Here is a 23074-nt window from a genome sequence, read left to right on the forward strand (position 1 = left end):
GCTGAAACTTCATAGATATTACAAGTAATGTACAAAACAAAAAGTTTTAAGATAGATCAGAGATAAAAAGAAATTTGAAGCAAAATCTTAAAAATTAAAATTGTTTAATATCAATAAATTTTATCTCAACATTCTAGGATTAGTTAGATAGCTTGGTATTTAATGGAAGAAAGGTAAAACAAACCAAAGAAGTTGGTGATGAGAACTGAAGTGAAAATTAAAAAAATAATGAAGTATTCCTGACAATGTTACAAAATTTTAAAAGATTTTGTGACATATATCAACATAATGGATCTTGTGACCTGATTATATTCATAATTTTTTAATTATTTTTAAATTAAAAGTTACAATTTAAAACTTAAATTTATTACTTTAATTTTTTAAGTAACATTAAGTGCATTAATTTCAGAGAGAACCATCTCTAGGCCTAACAATACTTGTAACTAATACACATATCAACCAGTGCACTAATACCTAAGTTCTAAACCTTTTAAAATTACTTATCCATAATTAAATCACCTTTAATTTTCCATCTATTGCTGTCATGTCACGTTCCAGTGCATCTTGTTTCCGCTGTAAATGTTCAACAGCAGCCAAATCTCTTCCAGTATCCTCATTAGACATTGCCACTGCCTTTTCAGCCACACGTTGTGATGTATCATCTACATCTCTGTTAAAAGAATGTATTTCCAGTGCACCAGATAAATGTTCTCTATACTCACACAAAGCTCCTTGTAAAGCACGCCATCTATTAAATAAACAAAAAAAATCATAAATCAATACTTCACATTAAATTGAAATGAAGAAAATATTAGACGTACTTAAAGGTAAAATACTAAAGTAAAATAAAAATATATTCTATAAAATGCACACACACAAACAAATAAACAATTTTAAATATCATCAGAGCTACAGCAAATAAAAATATTAAAACCAATAAAAATATTATCCAAATAAAAATAATACCATACTGCCTAAAAAATGATTATAAATGCTAATTAGAAAATTAGAATGTACTGTAGGGTGAAAGACAATATGGTAGTAAAACACAGTGAATCAAAGGCTAAACTGACCATAAAATGTAAAGGACAGATGAAGAATAAAAAGTATCCAGATTAGAATATTCTCCTACTTTTTATTTGGGAGGATAAGAAAGCCTGGTATTACCTGATATGCACTTCACCATTAGGCTTATTGTGCAACCACTCAATAGGAACTGGAATCATGAGGTTAGTGAACAGGCACTTCCCCACACCAAAGATCTATTGTTCTACAATCTTGGAATCCTCAGTGTCATATCTAGCATCTGCCAAATCTACTATTATATAAACAAAAAAAGGAAAAGATGTGAACCAGATAAGGAAAAGAGGCAGGTTAATTTACAGAAGAAAAAATCTGACTTAAAAAACCCCAGGAATTAGAAATAAATTTAAAAATATTAACAGCAACATATCACATTAAGAATCAGAAAAATAATTTGTTTCTTTGTTTTGTTTTCAACATTTAATCATAAAAAAAAAATTGGCAACACAAACATCAACTAAAACGGAAATGCAATATTTAGAAACGAATGCAACTAATAAAAAAAAAAGACATGGGTACAATCAAAATTGAAAACGGTACTCACTTATTATTAAAGTGTTCACGACGCTGTTGAACTGCTCTAGTATCACTACGACCTTGCCTAATAAGTTTATCAGCCAAAGAATTAATCGCTTTAATACGTGAATCATCAACCCGCATATCACTATCAACGTCATCTAATTTACGCTGCAAAGCCAAACAATGTTCATAATCACGACCCATATCACCTGCTTGTACCATCATTTCTTTATCTCTGATCCATGCTTCAATTTTTTCAACCTGATTATTAAATTCCAATATATCCTGAGCTTCTTCTAGGCCACGACCACGATTATTTGATTCTTGTAATAGATTACGCCATGCTGTAAGTAATCGATCCAAAGCAGTTTTAATATCTCTTGATCCTTTATGTTTCTTCTCCAGTAACATTTCACCTAAAAGTAAATGATAAAAAAACAATATTTAAGTAAAAATTACATTACTACTCTTGATCAATTTTGCATAAATAATACAGAAAAAATTTTGGAGAAACTATTAAAATTTAACTTTCTTACATCCACTATCAGAGATGTAATATTAAGAACGATCTTGTGGTTCATACCACACCTTGTATTCATATCATGTTTATCCAGCTACTCAATCTCATTCAATATCATCAATTTCTATCTAGTTGGCCACAAACAAATGCAAAGGGTTACACGTGATTTTATTTTTTTGTATGGCTCAGAAATTTTTCTAAAATTATTTTTTAAATTTATAATATTAAAATACAAAATATTATACTATCTATTAACTCTATCCATTCAAGTGTTGACTAACTGTCAGTGGATCAAATATTCACAAATAGTTGATAGCAAATTTAGAGCTTGAAGCTAGATGACTTCTCACTCCACTTGTGTTTCATTGTTAACCTTAGCTTTAGCTGATTTGTTATGAAACTGGTTAAAAATTATTTAGTTAGCTAGTAATAAACTCAATAATTTATGAAGCAATGTTTTAAACCGGTGAATGGTTTTTCAGTTTCAATTATATATTTTTTTTATTATTGCAAAGAATACAGCAATCATAAATAAAAGTAAAATACCAAATTAGTTCAAATTAAACCAAACTCAATAATTTGTTTGTGTCTACATGTACAATATTCTTGATTTTTTTTTTTTTAATAGGATAAATAACTTATCGTGTTAAAATAATTTTTTTTTACTTATTCTGGTTCCAGTTTAACTTCTGAATGTAAAATGAGATCAGAATTTTGAGCAAAAATCAAACAGAAGTATACAAATCCATTTAGGTTTGAAAGTGTTTATTTAAAAATATCACTCAATAAATATTTATTATATTCTTAAGTCTGTTTTCCTCAATTGTCATTGATTCCAACTATATAAAAGGTTTAGTCTCTTTGCAACTACTGCATTTTATTTGTACACACGAACAACAGACAATAATTTAGGGCAGGTTATATTTCTTATTTAAGAATAAAACTAAATAAGTTTATGTTTAGTTTTGTTCTAAATTTATTTTACTTTTGTAAATAGAATAAAAATTGTTTGTTTTATGTAATTTTCTTATTTAAAAAATGAATTTTTAAAAACATTATTTGTAAATTAATCTAATAATCACCCAGAAACATTTCTAAATTATACTCTATGTTTATGAGTATCTTGAATAAACAAATATTTTTAAATCTGATACTGAACCAGAATGTATGTAATGTTTTTGTCTTTTAAATATATTCTGGATTAATATTGTATAAAAGTAAATAAAATATTTATCTATTTCTGTTTGTGCAAAAGAACTTTTATACTGCAGAGCAACGATATTAAATGGGCCCTAAATTCTAGTAATTAAGTTAAAATAGTAAAACAAAAAAAAAAAACCATATTATATGTGATTACTGTTTTCTTTTGATTTTCCCATTTTAAAACTGTTCTTTTAGAAGCAATAAATTTTTGAATGAAATCCATTATAACAGATATCAATTTTATTAACCAGCCAAAAAATCCTACCTCAACCAATGTAATTAGTAGATATATATACTACTTCACTGAAATTAATTTTTTTAAGATTCATATCATTCCTCTGTACTGTTAAATTATGTTTAAATATGACAGTACTTCCATGGGATCCTACATCCTCAGTCATGATTGAAATAATTCTGTTATTGCATAATACAAATCTAAAATAATTGATAAGTTTTTAGATTTTTATTATGTAATAATGAAATTATTTCAATCATGACTGAGGATGTGAGATCCCGCTAAAATAGTTTCATAAAAGATTAAAATAAGATATGTCCTTACCTCAATATTCTGTACTAGGTGGTTTACTTAATAGAATTTAAATATACGAGGGCTATCTGAAAAGGTTTGAGCTTCAACATGAAGATGGCAGCACTCTTCAACAAAAGTTAGGGAATGTATTTGCACATGCGTTGAATGATAAACTTTCAGCCATTTTGGACACTCAGTTGTTGTTTGACAATCGTTTGAGTAAGTCATTGTGAGTGTTTTTGTGTAAATCAAATATCATGTTGTGATTAAATACTTGCATTTGAAAGGTAATACACCTACACAAATTAAAACCGAATTAGATGCTGTTTACGGGGACTCTGCCCCATCATTTGCCACGGTGAAAAGATGGGCAGCTGTATTTAAACATGGTTCTACTAGCTTGGTTGATGATGAGCGTTCGGGATGGACAAAAACTGTAATCACCACCGATATCATATAAAAGTTCACCAAATGGTACTGGACAACCGACGAATTAAGGTTAGAGAGATAGCAGAGGCTATGGGCATATTGAAAGAACGTGTTTGTCATTTATTAACTGAAGAACTGGATATGTGTAAGCTACCCGTGCACTGGGTGCCACATCTGCTCACTTTGGACCAAAAATGCATTTGAATGAACATTTCCAAGTCCCAAAAAAGACGAAGATTATTGCATTGGTCGGGAAGGTGATGGCAACTGTTTTTTAGGATAGTAACAAAATTTTGTTTATCGATTATCTTCAAAAAGGTAAAAAAATAACGGGACAGTATTACGCATCATTACTTGACAAGCTGAAGGCAGAAACTGCAAAAAAATGACCATTTGAAGAAGAAGAAAGTGCTTTTCCATCAGGACAATGTGCCTGCTCACACTTTGATGGTTGCCATGGCTAAAATTCATGAATTGCACTTCGAATTGGTTGACCACTCACCGTATTCACCAGATCTGGCCCCAAGCGACTTTTTCTTGTTTTCTCACCTTATAGTTTTGCTTGGAGGAAAGAGATTTTCATTGGACGAGGAGGTTATGACATATGTAAATGCCTATTTTTCAGAGAAAGTCTCCAGCTACTACTTGGAATGGTTAAAGAGCTTAGAGCATTGCTGGAAAAAGTGAATCAACTTGAAAGGAGAATTTTTTGAAAAATATAACTAACTATATTTGACAGAAAGAATATGTCTTTCTACATTAGGCTCAAAATTTTTCAGACAACCCTCGTATATGTTATTTTACTCTATAAATCAGGTAATTTATAAGGAAATAAATTTTATTTATTTATTTAGTTATAATTAACAAGAACAGTTGAGGTAGGCTTTGTGAAAATTTTTTTAATGTAATACTGTTTTCAGACCTTTATCCTTGATTGTAGTAATACGTCCTTGGTTGGCAGTCAGTTCTGCTTGGAATGCTTGATGTTTCTGTAACTTCTTAATTTTATCTTCCAAGCTACTGACTTCACCTTTACTAGCTTCTACTTCTAATTTCTTTTGTTTCTCGTCAATCCAAGATTCAGCCTAGTAAAAATCAAAACAAGATGAGCTTTATAACAAAAAAAATCCATAAGTAATCTCAGTATTTTGCATAAGTAAACAAGAATTAAGTAAAATTGAAAGGACAAGTTTAAATTAAGCCTTATTTTTCCTCTCCTGAAAATAACAGAATGCAATTAAAAATATATAGCATATAAAATAAAAATCTATAATTAATTTGTACACATGTAGTATGTATGTGTGTTTGTATGTGAACACACATAATGCACAGTATATAACAAATTTTAGACTGTTTCACATGCACAGAATGTACATGTACATTCTATTTGAATTCTAAACTTCAAATATATATATAAAAAAAACAATTATCGTGAACTTACCTCAGCAACATCTCTGACAAACTGTGCATGTAGAAGAGCATCCTCGAGACGTTGTTTACGTGCAGCACAAAGCTGTTTAACAGCAGCTCGTCTAGCCAACACCTCACTGAGTCTTTTTGCAATCAGGCTACTTTCAAAGTGGTTTTGAGCTAATAATTTATCACCATGCTCTTGTAATGCTTGTACTTTTTCTTCCTGAGTAGCAAGTAACTTTTCAAAAGCATCATGCTTCTTGACATGGGATGTTACTTCATCAACTGAATCCCCTAAAAATTAAAAATAAAAAGTTATTTATAAAGTGTTTATTAAAACAAATAATTTATAAATTAGGAAAGAGTAAAATTAAAAATTACTTCTTTTAATAATAGGCTCCACACAGATGTCATGTAAATATTATTTGTAAGACTGACAAATAAATAAATTACATATATCATACTAAGTAATTTATGAAATTTTATGGTTAAATTACACAATGTTCTATGAATTAAAGTGGTCCATAACATTTTTATTTTTATTTTATTACCACTGAACACTATGAAAGCAAGCTTAGTATCACAAATAAAAAAAAGAATGCTCTGCTGTATGATCTGAATGGACTGTTTTTGTTATAAATGAGATGAGAATGAGTTGTTAGAATGAGATGTTATAAATGAGATGAGAAGCCCTTAAGTCATCAATATTATTATATAATTAAGTAAAACCAAGCCTTTAAGTATATCATGCTTCAACAATACCAATACTGTTTTAATTTCACTTACATTGATAAGTACTGTTTACTTATAATTATTTTAAATTCATAGATCTAAAAATTTATGACAAATAATTTTTTCATCATAATAAGACTACAAAGGATGCTGTATAGTTTATATAGCTAACAAGATCTTAAAGAAAGATTTCTTTCTGTTCCGTGCAATTCAGATTCATCGACGAATAGAAAAGTCGGGGTTGACGTTAATCTATGAACTGTTGAAAATCCAAAAACTCTTGACCAATCTGGTAAAGAGGTATTGAATGGCCCTTAACTTTTCCAAAATTCTCAAAGCCAAATGATTACCTTTATAACTTATTCACATTTTGTTCCAAGTCCAACATTAAACCTTTCCTGAGCCTTTAATAGAAGCCCACATTGATCTGCTTATATAACTTAACAATTTAAACAGCTCTTTACTAATTTACCAGTAATAATACTATTTCAAGATTAAAAAACATAAGTTACAAAGGCATAAACTGATAAATAGAAATTTACCAAAATCAATGCCAGCAAGTGCAACCTCCTGAGAACCACAAAGTGTATCAATTTGTTTAGCGTCCCTGAGGAAGAAATGCAGATCAATCAATTGATCCAGATGCACCTTCTTATGCTGCCATGCTGCATGTAAACGTTTGCGCTCTTCTAATAACTGTGCAAATCGCTCTTGAATCTCCTGAAAAAAATATCAACAATGAGAAAATTAGGTTATTTAATTATTAAAAATTAATAAGGGATAAATTTTTACAAGTGTATAGCAATTAGTGAAATGAGAAATGATTAATTCAAATTAAGTTAAGTATTTTAATCAAACATTTATTTTTGGGAATAACTGGTGAGTTTCAAGTACGAAAATAGTCAAAATTTACAAATGCATTATTATTACATACCAGCGAACTAAAAAAAAATAACCTTCATTCATGTAATAACCAAAACAAGTTTTAAAACGGAAATAAAATACACTAAGACAATTCATAAATATTATCCAAAAAAGGGATATTTATTCTATTCTTCATTAAATATTCATCCTTTTTAATTTCACTGAATTCCATATTAGCTTTAATGTAAAAAACACCATAAAAAAAGCTTTAAAATTATAATGAAATCATAGACAAGCCATGAAAGTTTTACTTATGTTCACCACACTTCCAATTCATACAGACACTTATAAAAGAGTCCAATAACAAATGTTTGGTGTTAAAAAACAGCACTGAAAGGTGGATTGAAGATCCAAACAAAGAGTTTTTAAGATCAATCAGAGAACAAATAAACCATACAGCAAATTCTTTCTAGAACTACATTGGTACATTATAAACTACTCCTACGGTTAATTGATTCATTAATGAATCAAAGTCTCTTTAGGAAGAGACAAAATATTGGGATTAAATTTTAAAACATGTTTGTACTGTACTTATATAATTTTTTTTATGTATAACTTGAAATAAATGTAGATTTTTTCATGAATCGTCCTCAACAGGATCGGTTTGTAAGTCGAGAAAGAAGTAGAATACTAGAGAGGTTTCAGACCCTGGAGAAGCTGTCTAGACCAAACCATGAGTCTCAACTCAAGCTAATAAAGGATTAAAACAGAAAAAAGCAGTCATGGTAAAAACATTTGTATACTCAAAAAAACATAAGACTGCATCCACATAGAATCCCTACTAAAAATTATAACAACTTTGGACTTCGTTCCAAATTAATAAACATGACAAGTCAAAAGTGAAATTCAGAGGTAAACCCTCAGAACATTTCAGATCAAAACAGGACTATGCCAAGGTAATGGACTCTCTCACCACTACTACTCAACTGCGCTCTGGCAATGGTAATGAGGGAATGGCTCAAAAAATGCCCCCAAAAATAAAAATAAGCCAAAAAATCAAAACAAACTGTTTTGGTTTTGACGACAACCTGGCACTGCTAGCAAAGAACATCAATGGCTAAAACACAAATGTAAGAACTTCAAAACACTGCAAATAGAATTGGCATCAAAATATCATTTGAAAAGACAAAAATTATGGCCAAAAACTAACCAATAAAAAGAAATAAACATAAGTGATAATAAAGCCAAAACAGTAACCAAAATTAAATATCTTGGAGAAATAATAACAAACAAACTAAATGAAAAAATCTCATTCCAAATAAGGACAAACAAACTTGCTAAAGCACAAAACTTAACCTCGTACATCTGCAGTAAAAAATATTTATCTATAAATGCAAAAATAAGACAATATAACACAGTTATAGAACTGGAAGCCACCACATATGCAGCAGAAACACTCTTCCACCTGAACAAAAAATCCAACAGACCAATCCAAACAAGACCAACAGACTCCAGAAAATCGAAAGAAGAATTGGAAGAACCTGCATCAACAAAAAATACTAGATAGAAAGATGGGCAGTGGTGGATCAAGCCAATTACAAAAAGTTAGAACCCATCATTGATACCATACATAAGAGGAGACTAGGATTCTTTGGACACATTATGAGGACTTCTGAAACAGCTGGTATAGTACAATCTCGACTCAAAAAACACCAAGACAGGATGCAGCTGGATCATAGAAATAAGCAAGGATGTTATCTAAAGAAAATTGGCCTTACACCAGAAGACGCCTCATAAAATTCAACAAAAAAAATCAAGGACAAAAACACTTGCTTCACATTTACAAGAAAGAAACTCACAACATAAACATTTTCAACACCAGGAAGGTCACGGAGGTTAGAACAGTTGAAAAAGTACTAAGAGGGCTGCAAGGCCCAAACAGACCCTTCAAAGATACTCGAGTAATGGAGTGACTAAAGTGATTGTATGTGGTCATAAAATATCAGGAAAAAACGTTCACCAATGTTAGAGTTGTAAAAATTAATCTAAACTTGAATATAAATGTATTCAATTTTGAATATAACATTTTCAGGCCATGATATACCATCATTACCCTTCAAGGGATGTCACAAGAAAAAATTAAAAAGTCATGTAATTACAATTACAGTAATGTTAAATATTCTGTTAATTGTTTAATAACATTATTCCTTATCATAGTCAGATCTAAAATCTTTAGCAGTGATTATAGACTAAGATTTTAGAAATAATGTAAAAAATATGACTTTTAATTTTTACATGTGAATATAAATTTATGAAGACTACGGCCAAGAAATGATATCCTGAGAACTGAAGTAAGTCCCTCTTCAAATTTATCACATCAACCTAGAAAGCAAATAATTAAAGATGTAGGTAGTATTTAACAAATAAACTAAATTAAATGATTATGTAAAGCAGATTAGAAAGAAACAGAATAGTGAATTAGACATTAAGTGACTGTTGATAAAGAAAAATTCATTAATTACCTGAGAAGCATAATGATTTGCTTGAACCATTCCTTCTCCCAATTCCATAACTGAACGAAAACTTTCTTCACGGGCTTCTATTTCAGCTTTAACAGCTTCATGTTCAGCTTTTAATGTTTGTGCACTTGCTGCATCACGCACCTTTTCTTCATGCATCATTGCAGTTCTGAGCCCTGATGCCCAACCCATTAAATCTCGAACCTGAAGAAATAAAAAATGCATATACACCATTAACGGGATACAACATAAGTATTATTTTTTCACAAGGCAAATTCTCATTAAGTGATAGCACATCTAAACAAAACTGAGCTAATAGTTTCTTATACTATATAAGTACTCCTTACAAGGCTTTGGTAAAAATGCCAATGTGAATTCAGTTAATTTAATTTAACCTGAGCCATTAATAATAATTTAATTTAATCCACCATTCCAATTAATTTTACCTGAGCCAAGAACCTATGTAAATCACAACTAGCTTGCAACATTTCTCGATGGTGAGCAGATCTCTCTTGTAAAGCACTCCAGCTTGAAACTACAACAGACTGTTGCTGAGCAATGTGAACAGCATTGTTACCTGGATACAATGCCTGTAATCTTACTGCATCTTCTACCAATACCTGAATAACAAAAAGAAAAACAGTTTTTAAGCAATCTTAATGAAACACCACCCTCTAAAAATTATTTATATATTGCTATTCAAAAATAAATTGATCAATACTTCTTTGATTACATACTTCTTTTTTACTGTGTGAAAAATATCAAACCTGATATTAAGGATAGATAAAAATACTATTCTATCACAGAGATTTGCAAATATATAAATATATTAGCAAATATATAATGAGCTTACCGACAAATTATAATAGTGTGAAAACAGTCACATTCATTTAATACAATGTACAGTAGACTAATTATGGAAATGATAAAAAATAATGTCTACACTACAAATAGAAATGTTTGTTGAAATATTAAAAAAACAGCTTTGGATGTAGGTACTAATTCTTAGTCCAGGATTCAAATAGTAATTTAACTAGGTTCAGTTGAGAGTAAATAATCCCTAGGCCAAGGCAAATAAACCAACTTCCCAAATGCCTTTTCCCCTTTCCTTTTTGTTTATTCTTTTTTTTTTAAATAGGTACCATAGGAATATCATCAACACATTTCCATCTGATGTAAAGCTGGGATCTTTTCAGTAGAAAGTAATTGGAAATAAACATAATTTAATAGTCATCTAGTTTATTTTGTACACTCCTGGGTTGCAGTATAATTAAAGTATACATTAAAAACATACATACAAATATATAACATCTTTCAAGTTTTAACTCAAAACATAAAATATTCAATATTTTTGAACAATATAAAGTTTTATAGAATTAAAAATTTGTCATATATAACATAACATATATCATTTTATTTTTTTAAGTACATTAAACTGATTTCCTAAACAATTTAAAAAGAATACCATTAACCCTTACGGCCTCAAGCCTATTTTGTAAGTACTAGTTAAAAGCCTCAAGCACGTTTTTCAGAAAAAGTAGATCTTTGGTAGAAATGCCACAGAAATAACAATATACATGATAAAATTATGAAAAAAATTGTAATTACTCAGTAAACTATGTAGATTGTGGTGCTGTGATCCAAAATGGTGTTACACCCTTGATTAATTATTTAAAAAATAAAATTCAACTTTTTTTCCCAAGGAGTTGCCTGTGATGATACTGTACTCCAGTAACTCTAATCTTTCTAATTATCCCCATATTCAGTATGCAAGCTATAAAACCTTTCATTTCAGAAATGGTAATATTTTTCCATTTTCGGTATGGTTCAGACAGCCTATCTCTATTTGCATTTAAATATTGATTGGCTGATCTATTGGTTTCTTTCACCATCAGTTCAAATAAATTAAGTGTAAATAATAAATAAAAATAAATTATAGGTGTGGAACCTGGATTAGGCATATGTTTTAGGCCGGGGAGTTCCAAAAATTGATGTGGAAGAGGGACATTATCTTCCGGTTCAATGATGTTTCTGTATGCCTCATCTTCTTCTGAATCCCCATCACTATCGCTTATGATTAATTCATCATCTTCTTCAGCCCCACTGTCACTAGATAATTCGAAATCGCTATCAGATCATCAACAAAAAAGTTACTAATTTCTGCATCGGTAAGACATCTACTAGGCTCGGACATTATAGAAAAAAAACACCGAACTAACGAATAAATCTGAATGTTTTACAGATCACGGTAACTAAAACTACAACTAACACTATAATTGAAACTCTAATTTCATAAAATAATATTATAATACCTATAAAAAATCCCTTATAAACACAAGGAGTAACCAAAACATAACCATGAATGTACGGAACAAACTTCTACATCAGAGATTACCGGAATTTTGAAATCGATTATTCTCTAAAATACGTATCGTAAAATGAAAACAACCTACACTATCGATATACAATTCTACGAATTGTAAGCTTTAAGAAAAGATACTATATGAGCGATCTAGCAGTAACATAAAGAAATATATGAACATAAAAACTACATACCGATATATCGTACAGGTGAGACTTTTAGCACAAGCACTCATGTACGATATATCGTTACCTTGAGGCTCTAAGGGTTAATAACAGTACCATCTGCAATAACATTGAGGAAGAAACTGGATTGTAATTTTTATTTAATATATCTCAAATAATACACGTGCATGTGCATGTGCATGTGTGCATGCATGTGTGTGTGTGTGTGTGTGTGTGTGTGTGTGTGTGTGTGTGTGTGTGTGTGTGTGTGTGTGTGTGTGTGTGTGTGTGTGTGTGTGTGTGTGTGTACCAGGTAATCTAGAAGCCAGTATGCTAACCATATAACATAGTTAAAGGTATAAAGAAAGCGAGTTATAATTTTTATTAATCAATAAAATCAGTTGTAAGATTATTCCTGGGAAAAAAAAGATTAGGTATTCTTGACTTCAAAAAGTAGTACCTTTGACTGATGCTAACCAACCAATTTTGAACAATTTTAACAATCACAAACTTTTATTTTATATGGGAAGTTATTTTAATACTGTGATTTTTTTAAATTTATTCTAGTAATTTTTAAATCAGATATAAAAAAAAAATTGTAGAGGTGACATTTTTTCAGCAGACAATACATTAATTTTCATCAATTATAAATCGATTATTTTCATTCAGAAGTTAGATTTGATTTGCTAATGCACAAGGTTATTGCTGCTCAGGTAAATGATGGGTACCTCTAATTAAACTAATGCTGCCATTTAAGTGTCTCAAGAATTAAATTTACAAGAACACACAAGTACCTTTTTAGCGAAAATCAAAATATTAATTTCAGAAATAGAATCGAATATCTCGTAATGAAAAATTTTCACTTTTTTGTTATCAGTGTTTTATGATCAATCCTTGCATAGATGATGTGTATAGTTAAAATTTTCTTACATTGCTGTAAAACAGCCTAAGCAAGAAAATTTTTATTTATTTTCGCATACTTCTCTGTAACAATATCGTTAATAAATCTAGAACTATATATTTTCGTTTTACAAATTAAGATTGCCCTTAAAAACCAATGAAAACAATTAGTTGCTACTATGACTTTTTCTTATTAAACTTAATAGTTTTTAATATGAAAAAATAATAATTTTAGAATACCCATAATTTGATTTCTTACGAGACTCAAGTAATATATTAAAAATAAATCCAGTCTTATATTCTTTTCAATTTAAAAACTATTTTCTAATTTCCCATCTCCTCTGATTATTTTAGTTAACCCTTCCATTTACATTACTCCCAAATAATGTTATGTTTAAACCAAGTCAATAATTAAGGAACACTGTGAGTGCTTCTCATCAGAGTGAATATCTATTTAGAACAAAACAATATCCTAAAAAAATTAATTAAATTTATTAAATTAAGCACACCAACTAAGTCCATTACATTACAGCTAGTCTTTTAGTATTTTATGGGCTATTTTACCAACGTTTTTGCTGGATTAGGTAAGAATATTTATGACCAGATGATAAAAACAATAGATATTAGAAATGAATAAATCAAAAATCCATCTATTAATCCATATATAGTGCTCATAAACAGTATGTCTGAAAATTTCTTGAACTAAATTAAATAAAAATATACATTTAAAGATAAACGAATTTACTCACATCAGCCCTCTACATAGAACCCTTCTCTAGTTATACACTCATTGCAGTACCAGTAGAGCCTGTCAAATGCTCTGGAGAAATCACTTTGTGGGATTGCCTTTAACTGTTCAGTGTAAGCCCTTTGGCCAGAATGTTGTCGAAAAAACGGCCTTTCATCTTCATCTTGAGTTTCAGGAATAGAAAATAGTTTGCTGAAGTCAAGTTGGGTGAATAGGATGGGTTAAATAAGATGGTGATTTGAATTGCGGCATAATAACGTGTTAAAACTGTCCGAGAGATGGTTCTACTTGTATTGACTACAGAAATTTAGTTCAGGAACTTTTCAGACCTACTGCGTATAGGAATCAACAAACTAATAAGTGTGGCCATTGAAACAACTATAACTAAATATATCTGAAACTGTAATTACTAATGTGGATAGGTATTATTATATTTACTGGCTATAAAAATCTACTGCACATTTTGTACAGTGATGTTATTTTAATTCATCTATACTGAGATATTAGATATTGTTACATCAACAAAGAAACAAAAATATTTACCTGCAACTGTGCCTCTAATGCAACTAAATCATTCTCAAATCCTTCATGTCTTCTGATCAAAGCCAAAACTGAATTAAGATCACGACCAAGATCATCCGATAAAGCAGCTTCCTTGTCTTGTATGCGCGATAAAGCATCAGCAACATCACGATGAAACCTATGGATTTCACCAGCTGCTGATAATCTTTGTTCTCTATTTTCAATTAAACTCAGTAATTGCTGCCACGATTCTCTGAAATAAAATATTAAAATCATTTAAAAACTTTAGATATATCAAGAATAAAAATTAAAATGACAAGATATCTGGTAATAAAATTAAGAGCATTAGTTGTATCTGAGATTAGTCAAAGACAAAACACATCCTGAATATATAACATATTACACTAAAAAGCATAATCTGAATAATTTTATTTATGCCATACTACTTTGGTGTAGGAAATTTTTTTAATGGAGTTGTATTATAACTACTGAAAAATGTTCAGCTCTTTTATTTCTTGTTTAAAAAAAATAGGCCAAATCAACTTTTAGCAAATTTAAATAAAACCTTTTAGAATTCCATTAGAACCTATCTTTTTTTTTAATTCCTGAATGTTGTGTTCAGTTGTGTTGAAGTTCAGTTCACAGAAACATGTTTCTAACAATCAAGTCGAGGATTATGTTTACAATTACATTTAACCGATTAAGATTACTTACTCTGCATACCAGGTGTGTAAATATGAAACCGGAATTTGCCCATAGATGGCCCTAGCTGTCAATGTAGTTACCATCAAACTGCATCATTGGTGCCATTTTCTTTGACAGCTGACAAAGATTTTCAACTTACAACAATACAAGTTTCACACAACAGCATGGTTTTAATTAGCATTGAACATGTCGGGTTTTGTACCTACAAACTATGATTTGTGGACAGCACTGATTTTCTGTTACCATTTAAAGAAAACTGCTGCAGAATTGCATCGAATGCTTGTCGAAGCTTATGGTGAGCATGCTCTTGGTAAATCACAGTGCTTTGAGTGGTTTAAAAAAAGTTCAAAAGCGGCGATTTTGACATAAGAAACGAAGAACGTGGAAGGACCATCAAAAAAGTTTGAAGACAGCGAATTGCAAGCATTGTTAGATGAGGATGATGCTCAAATGCAACAACTCGCAGATCAATTAAATGTAACACGAGAAGCCATCTCCAAATGTTTAAAAGCCATGGGAATGAACCAGAAGATGGGAAAATCGGTTCCACGAACTGAATGAGACAGCAAGAAAACCGAAAAACCACTTGCAAAATGCTGCTCGCCAGGTATAAAAGAAAGTCATTTCTCCATGAAATTGTGACAGGTGATGAAAAGTGGATATAATTCGAGAATCCTAAACGTAAAAGATCATGGGTAACTCTAGGCGAACCATTGACATCGATTTCAAGGCCAAATCGCTATAAAAAGAAGACAATGGTCTGTGTTTGGTGGGATCAGAAGGATGTAATCTATTATGAACTGCTAAAACCTGGCAAAACCATTAATTCTGAATTCTACAGACAACAAATGATCGATTTGAATCAAGCATTATATGAAAAATGACCAGAATATCAAAAAAAGACAAACAAAGTGATTTTGCTTCATGAAAATGTACCATCACACACAGCAAAACTGGTCAAGGAAACAACTGAGGCATTCAGTTGGGAAATACTTTCGCATGCAGTTTAGTCACCAGACTTGGCACCATCCGACTATTATTATTATTTATAATCCTTTGATTATTTGAATTAAAAATATTAATGTAGTTTGGATTATAGCACTGCTGAATGTTTATTTTACTGTTTTATATTTCCAATATGGTCTACTTGAAATTAAATAATTTTATTAAAAATGAAATTACCCAAAATGAATTTGGGAAAAAGTAAGCGTGTTTACTTTATGTTATAACATTTTTCAATGAACATGAATAATTATAATTTAAGTAGATTATTTATGTAATATTAAAGTTATAAAAAAAAATTCATAATTTTTTTTTCTTTATAATTTAATAAAAAATTATGTAAGTATTATTTAATATAAAATGTTGATATTTATTATGCTATAAATTAATAATAAAGTGAACAGTTTCATTAATGAAATGATATTTCATTAGAGTTGATGTAACAGATTCAGTTAGAACTCACTTAACGCCCAGGCAAGAATATATATAAAAATATGATTATAACAGGGCATTTTGTCCTATAAAATGTTAAGTCAATAGATTCTATGTAAATTAATATAGATGAGAATCATTAGGATATTCAATCTTTTACAAAATAATGTAAAAAGACTCGAAGATATTTTTACTGTTTTCCTTTTTTTTTAGACTTTTAGACTAAAAAGTTCGCAATTAATAAAATAATCTATGAAAAATTTGAGTATTTATAAATTTTATAATCACAAATCAATTTCAAACTTTTAATTCCTACTTGAACATAATAAACTATTTTATCATGTAAAAAAGTTCATAACTATGGAATCTTGAAATTACAATTTTATATATTATATTTTATACAATTTTAAATTAAATTAAATTTTAAATTATGATTTCTAGTTAGGTATCACACCACAGATTTTCAAGTTTTATCTGATGAAATGAGCAAAGAATGTTATTAAGCTCAAACACAATTTTAACCATATTTTACAAATAACTAAGACAGACATTGATTTTTATACAGAATAATAATTCTAAAAACTATAAATACAAAAAAAATTTAATTAAAAAATATACCGGTTTCACATTGCATATTAGTTGCTCTTAAAGAAAATGATCCAAATAAAAAAAAATATATTTTTAAATATATACTGAAAATTTACCTTAAAATAACACAACTGCTGTAACACCTTTCATTTTCATTTGTTAATTAAAACTTCATTATTATTTTACACAAATCTCAAATCACACAAATCTGATACATATAAATTAAACCTTATTTTCCCACATTAGACATGAGAACACTTAAATTTTAATGACTCATTTTCAAATTATGCAGAACTTGATCTAATAGAAAATATTTTTAGAGCTGTTCATGCAGATCTTTCATCAGAAGAGTAATTGGTAATGCTGTTTATATTAACAATGCTAATTTGAAAATTAATAGTTAATAATATCTAATATTCCTTATTTTCATGTGTTTTAACAGACAATGTGTTTTAAAACCAACTCAGCAAAAAAAAAAAAATAACAATTTACCTAAGCTGTTCCTGGTGTTTTTCAATATCAGCAGTGTACGGACTATCATTTGCAATCAGTTTGTTTGCAAGTTGTTCACACTGGTTGAACCTATCAGAACCAGATTCAACTCTATGTTTTAGATCATCAAACTTGCTTTGCAATATCTATAAATTAAAAAAATAAATAAAACAAGTTAATTGTTTTACAAATATAAATCTTTTTTTTCCTTTATGTAAAAAAATATAAATATAAAAACATCAAATAATTTTCAGAAATAATATTAAAAAGTTATAACAAGTAGAAAAGTAGCCAATTATAAATTCAAAAACAAACATACGTTAATGAATTTACAGGCAGACCATATAAGAAATAATTTGTTTAAATTAACAAAGAACAGTCAATAAATTTTGTCAAACTGGCTGAATTGCTTATAAACAGATCTGAAAACTTAATTCAACTACAATAAACTTTTAAGAGAGTTACACAGCTTTTAAAATATTAAACTTTAATTTGTATTATATTAACTCAAGTAATTTTAAAAATTTAGTATTTTTTTCGCAAAAAAATACTATACTTTGGAGTATCTCCAAAAATGCAATCTTCAAAGTAAATAAGAATAAAAGTAAGAATACCTTTTTAAAACTTCTACTGCTTAGGTGACTACATTAATTTGGATAATATTAAAAAATTAAACAGTAGTCATTCATAATAAAATTTTCAACAAAATCTAATAATACACTTGTTAATAACACTTGTAAAAAAAATCTCTTAAAACATCCTAACGTCCTTGAAAGAAAGCATAAAGGAAGGAAAGCAGAAAGGCCTACTCTAAAATGTCAAACAAGTTCATAGAATAGTAGTACTAAACCTTAGGATATGTACTTGTATCAGAAGTATATAAGGAGGGGAACATCAATTAAAACAGAATAAATAATTATTTATGCAAAGATCTAAAATTTAGTATATTCCCATACACTAAACATTTAAACATGCAATGTTGCCATGTTATGACTGATTACTAATATTTCTCTCCAAAAATAACAAATATATCACCTCCAGAATTGGTCAAATAATGTATGTTATCAAAAATAAATGCATTGGTACAACATTTTTATAAGCACCAAATGTGTGAAAAATCAGTATTTCTGGACTAAACTTTTTTTGTCTTGTAGAAGGTAGAACATTAAATTAATACTCGTATATTCCAGATTCCTTGCACTGATGACAGAACTCCAACTGGCCAACTGCAAACAATCTAATATAACTGTAACTTTATTTGATATAACAATCTAATATAACTGTAAACAACTAAATAAAAATCTAATTAACTGAGTAACAAACAAAATGCCTCATGGTTGAGCTAACCATTATAAATGCCTAATTAAAAATTAACATATTAAGGTACTCCTGAACTGAAGCAGAAGTTCTGCAACAAACAACTGTTATGGATTTAAACAACCCAATAGTGTTAAAACTGTGTTTTCATGTAACACTATAATTTCCCATTTCATAACACATATATCTAAAAATTTTCATTTTTATTGTGAAAAAGTTTCACCGTCTTAATTAAAACCCTACTACTGTTAAATATTTTTTCATGAATATTTTACTAACCGAATAGAACAGCCAGACGATGAAAAGATGTAAAAAGATAAAAAAAAATGCAATATTTAGAGAAGGCCTTAATGGAGCAATTGTAAAAACAAATTACACAGATTATGTTGATAAGCAAAAAAGTGCTTAATTTGACGTTTTTATATAGTGTACACTAAATTTGAAGGAAAGGGCATTCAGAAACAAATGAATCAATAATAGGTGAAGACTGAATTAAGAATTCTACAATGTAACCAAAATAGTAGTAAATAAAATCTATTTAATCAAAAAATATAAATTTCATCTAAAATAAAAAAAATGTATTAAAACTCTACTAAACTAAACTGAACTGAGAAAAAGATTGACTCATTCTGATTGGTTCTAAATCAATAAAACATAAGCATTCTGGACCTAGCCACTGTTAATAGAAATATATGTATCATCATCTGTATACAGCATAACCATGGAACAGCAATAACACAACCGTTCACAATTATTGTGACCACATCATTCAACAAGCTAAAACAATAATAGGTTGGACAGTGAAGTTACCAATTACATACCAGCAGATGTTCATAATCCTGTCCATAGTCATCTGAAGCAGCAGCTTGCACTTGGTCTCTGATCCATTGGTCAAGCTCAGCACTCTCTAACAAATACTCATGCCTACACATACTCTCCATTAATCTTTGTTGACGTGCTGTAGCCAATTTCTGTAATGTTCGTAACTGCTGCTGTATAGCTTGTTGTTTACTGGCAATACCTTTAGCATCAGGATGTTTAGCATTGACCATCGCATTTGCAGCATTACCCATTTCCATTACAATACCACTGTATGTGTCTAATTCAAGTTCTAAGGCCTAAAACAAATAAAATTACTCAACAAAAATAAACAATCTATCAAGTAATTTTTTTATTGCTAGTGTTTTACTATTAAACCAAAATTCTAGAGTTTGTGAAAGCTTTTTTCTTCTACTTATACTAATAAAAGGAATGTTTAAACAAGAATACAAAACACAATTAATTAACCAAATACCTATGTTTTGTAAGGAAAAAATTCATCCACAAAATGTAAATTAAAAAAATTACTTTTTCATAACAGATTACATATAAGTTTTTACAGTAGCTTAGTTCTAGTATAAGATTGTCATTTGAAACAACTTTAATTATGAAACTTAAAATGGATATCTTCCTTATACTTAACACTATAATAACAAACATTACATTTTTTTTAATTAGAGATTTTACATAGAAAATTATTTTGTTTTTCAAATGCACTAAATATAACATATGATATTAAACACTGAAACAAAGCATTTATTAAAATTTAACCTTTTTTACAATAAAAACAAATCTTTCTTAATTTAAAAAGGTAAATCAAAAGGTTGCAGCACTATTTTTGATTCAAATAAAAAACTACTGTTTTTAGGCTGTTCTGTACTGTTCTTAGGCTTGTTTAGTTTGTTATTACAGAGAAATTAGCAGAAAAATGTTTTCTTCAATAAAATATAAATGCCAAAAAGTATCTCAATTAATTACAAATCATATTAGTACCTGAAATGCTATACATCAAGTTACAAGACAGAAAATGGGCTTTCATAGTAAAACAGGTTTTTAGCACTTTAATAATTTATTAAGAAAATCGTTAAAAATCTAAAAAGTAGCAAACCAAGTTTAATTGTTTTAATCACTCTTTTTTTTCTTTTTAAATAATTAAAACAAAATATTAGTCGCTCCATAATCCTTCATGGTAGACTGACAGCATCTTAACCTTCCATCCCAAAGATCCTGGGCTTAGATCCCAGTTGGGCTTCGCATTTTTCATAAACAAGAATTTTCCATATTGCAATTATACATTAGCATCAAGTTAATGTAATGTATTAAACATAGAAATTATAAATGATTTAAAGCAATAAAATAAAATTAAAAACAAAAGACTTTCTGTTCCCAAAATGGTAAAATTTAATTTCTTATAAATAATGAATACTTCTTAAAATTTGGTGTACTGTGCAAAGATTTTTATTAGTTTTTAATGCTTTTACAGTACAAGATAGACATACAGGACACATAGGTTTTTAAACTTAGGAAAATTTTTATACCTATTATCAAGAAACTAAAAAAGATATTTAATACAAAAAAAATTAAAAATTGGGATTTTATTTTAAAGAATATATTATGCAATTTTTACAACATTTAAATACAAAACTGATAATTATAAAGAACAGGTAATTCATGATATACTCTTACATTTAATATATCTAAGTGATTAGAAGATCTTTGAAAAATAATGTTATCAAATCAAAGAAAAATACTTTTTTTTAAATCATCAACTGCATTTTAAATTTAACATCATATATTTAAAACAACTAAATATCAAATTTTAGAAGTTGATTTCTTTATTACCACAAGCAATAAAACACTTCATTACATCTATCCAAGATAAAGAGTGCCAATTTTGAATCAACTTTGAAAAATATGAAATCAAACTATAACCTTTAATTAACATACAAATGTTAATATGTTATTCTTTACATGAAAGAGATACATACTTTGTGTTTAGTAAGTAACTTCGAAGCAGCATCTCTGTCCCTGCCATAATCAGTCGAGCTTAGAACATCATTCTTTTCAGACAGCCAACTTTCAACTTCACTGGCTTCAAAGAAAAACTGTTGCGCTTTCAATGAAAGATCAAGTTTACGGCTTCTAGCTGCTGCCTTATCTTGAAGATCTTGCCAGGCATCTTGCAATCCTGTACAAAGTGATGCCACCTGCAACATATACTTTTATAATTACTTTTATCAATACCTTAATAAGATTATCATGAATGATAATTGAATAAATTTTAAACAATTAGAACATGATTCAAACTGGCAAATTTTAGATGAAGAAGGCAAGGTTCTACTAATGAGTTGCTCACCTCCCCTAGCTAACTTAGTAAAAATACACTCGTCTTCATTGATAAGGAAATTAAATGCAGTAGGGCACACTTGTGTACCACTACTCAATTGTTTATGAAATGAAATTAGGCTACAGAAAAGCTCTAATAAACAGTCTCTCCAGTCATTCCCTTCAATAGATTTAGAAAGGCTTTGAGACAGGGAATAATTTCATGTTCAAGATGGTAAATGTACATTTTTAGTCAATTTAAGTTTCAGCACTTACTAAATATTAAAATAATAATATAAAAATGTACTGTAAATAAATTATATTAAATTACTGTCTACATTAACTAGGAAAAATAAATTGAATTTAAAGTAAAACCAACACTTAAAACCAATATTGAGAAACACCCTTTTATATTACTTATAGTACTACCTCTTTTGTTATAGATTCCACATATTATCAACCCCAAGGGGTAGTTTAAATTAACTAATTCTGGTATACATACATGTTTTATAAATATCAAGTAGCTTAAAGAGGTTTTTTTAACAAAGAGTAATGGACAGTTGGTCAGTTCCTTTTCCTACCAAAATAAATTATGTATTAGATAAATAAAAATATACAATGTACATATGATGTACCTCAACTATATTCAAACAATCATTTCATCCAGGCTCATTCAGTATACCAAATGTACAAAAAAGAATTTTGAATTTTAATTTGTTTTAATATCTCTTCGATGAGGTGTACAGTATTGATTAAAGGCTACAATTAAAGAGCAAAATGGACGCTTTAATTGACACATGACTGTAGATTGATTCCCTACCTTTCTGCATGATAGCATCACTAGCAAAATGACAACTCCTGAACAGAACACACCTTCTGTGTTTTGT

The 23074-nt window shown here is 29.0% G+C and overlaps 1 protein-coding gene across 4 annotated transcripts in view; it reads right to left on the minus strand.

Annotated features, from left to right (window-relative positions):
- The window catches only part of kst (spectrin beta chain, non-erythrocytic 5 kst), a 307475-nt gene that overhangs the window by 51125 nt on the left and 233276 nt on the right, over positions 1-23074 (minus strand). For all 4 annotated transcript variants that reach the window (XM_075371630.1, XM_075371631.1, XM_075371632.1 and 1 more), the window contains exons 31-41: positions 21851-22069; positions 19865-20161; positions 17727-17872; positions 14529-14760; positions 10258-10431; positions 9815-10015; positions 6971-7148; positions 5725-5990; positions 5206-5368; positions 1628-2018; positions 520-748 (exon numbers count right to left, since the gene is read on the minus strand). In XM_075371630.1, coding sequence (XP_075227745.1) covers positions 520-748; positions 1628-2018; positions 5206-5368; positions 5725-5990; positions 6971-7148; positions 9815-10015; positions 10258-10431; positions 14529-14760; positions 17727-17872; positions 19865-20161; positions 21851-22069 — 2496 coding nt within the window. The remainder of the gene's footprint in view (positions 1-519; positions 749-1627; positions 2019-5205; positions 5369-5724; positions 5991-6970; positions 7149-9814; positions 10016-10257; positions 10432-14528; positions 14761-17726; positions 17873-19864; positions 20162-21850; positions 22070-23074) is intronic.

This window comes from Lycorma delicatula, chromosome 7 (assembly GCF_047948215.1).
Source record: "Lycorma delicatula isolate Av1 chromosome 7, ASM4794821v1, whole genome shotgun sequence".
In the NCBI taxonomy this organism is placed as follows: domain Eukaryota; kingdom Metazoa; phylum Arthropoda; class Insecta; order Hemiptera; family Fulgoridae; genus Lycorma; species Lycorma delicatula.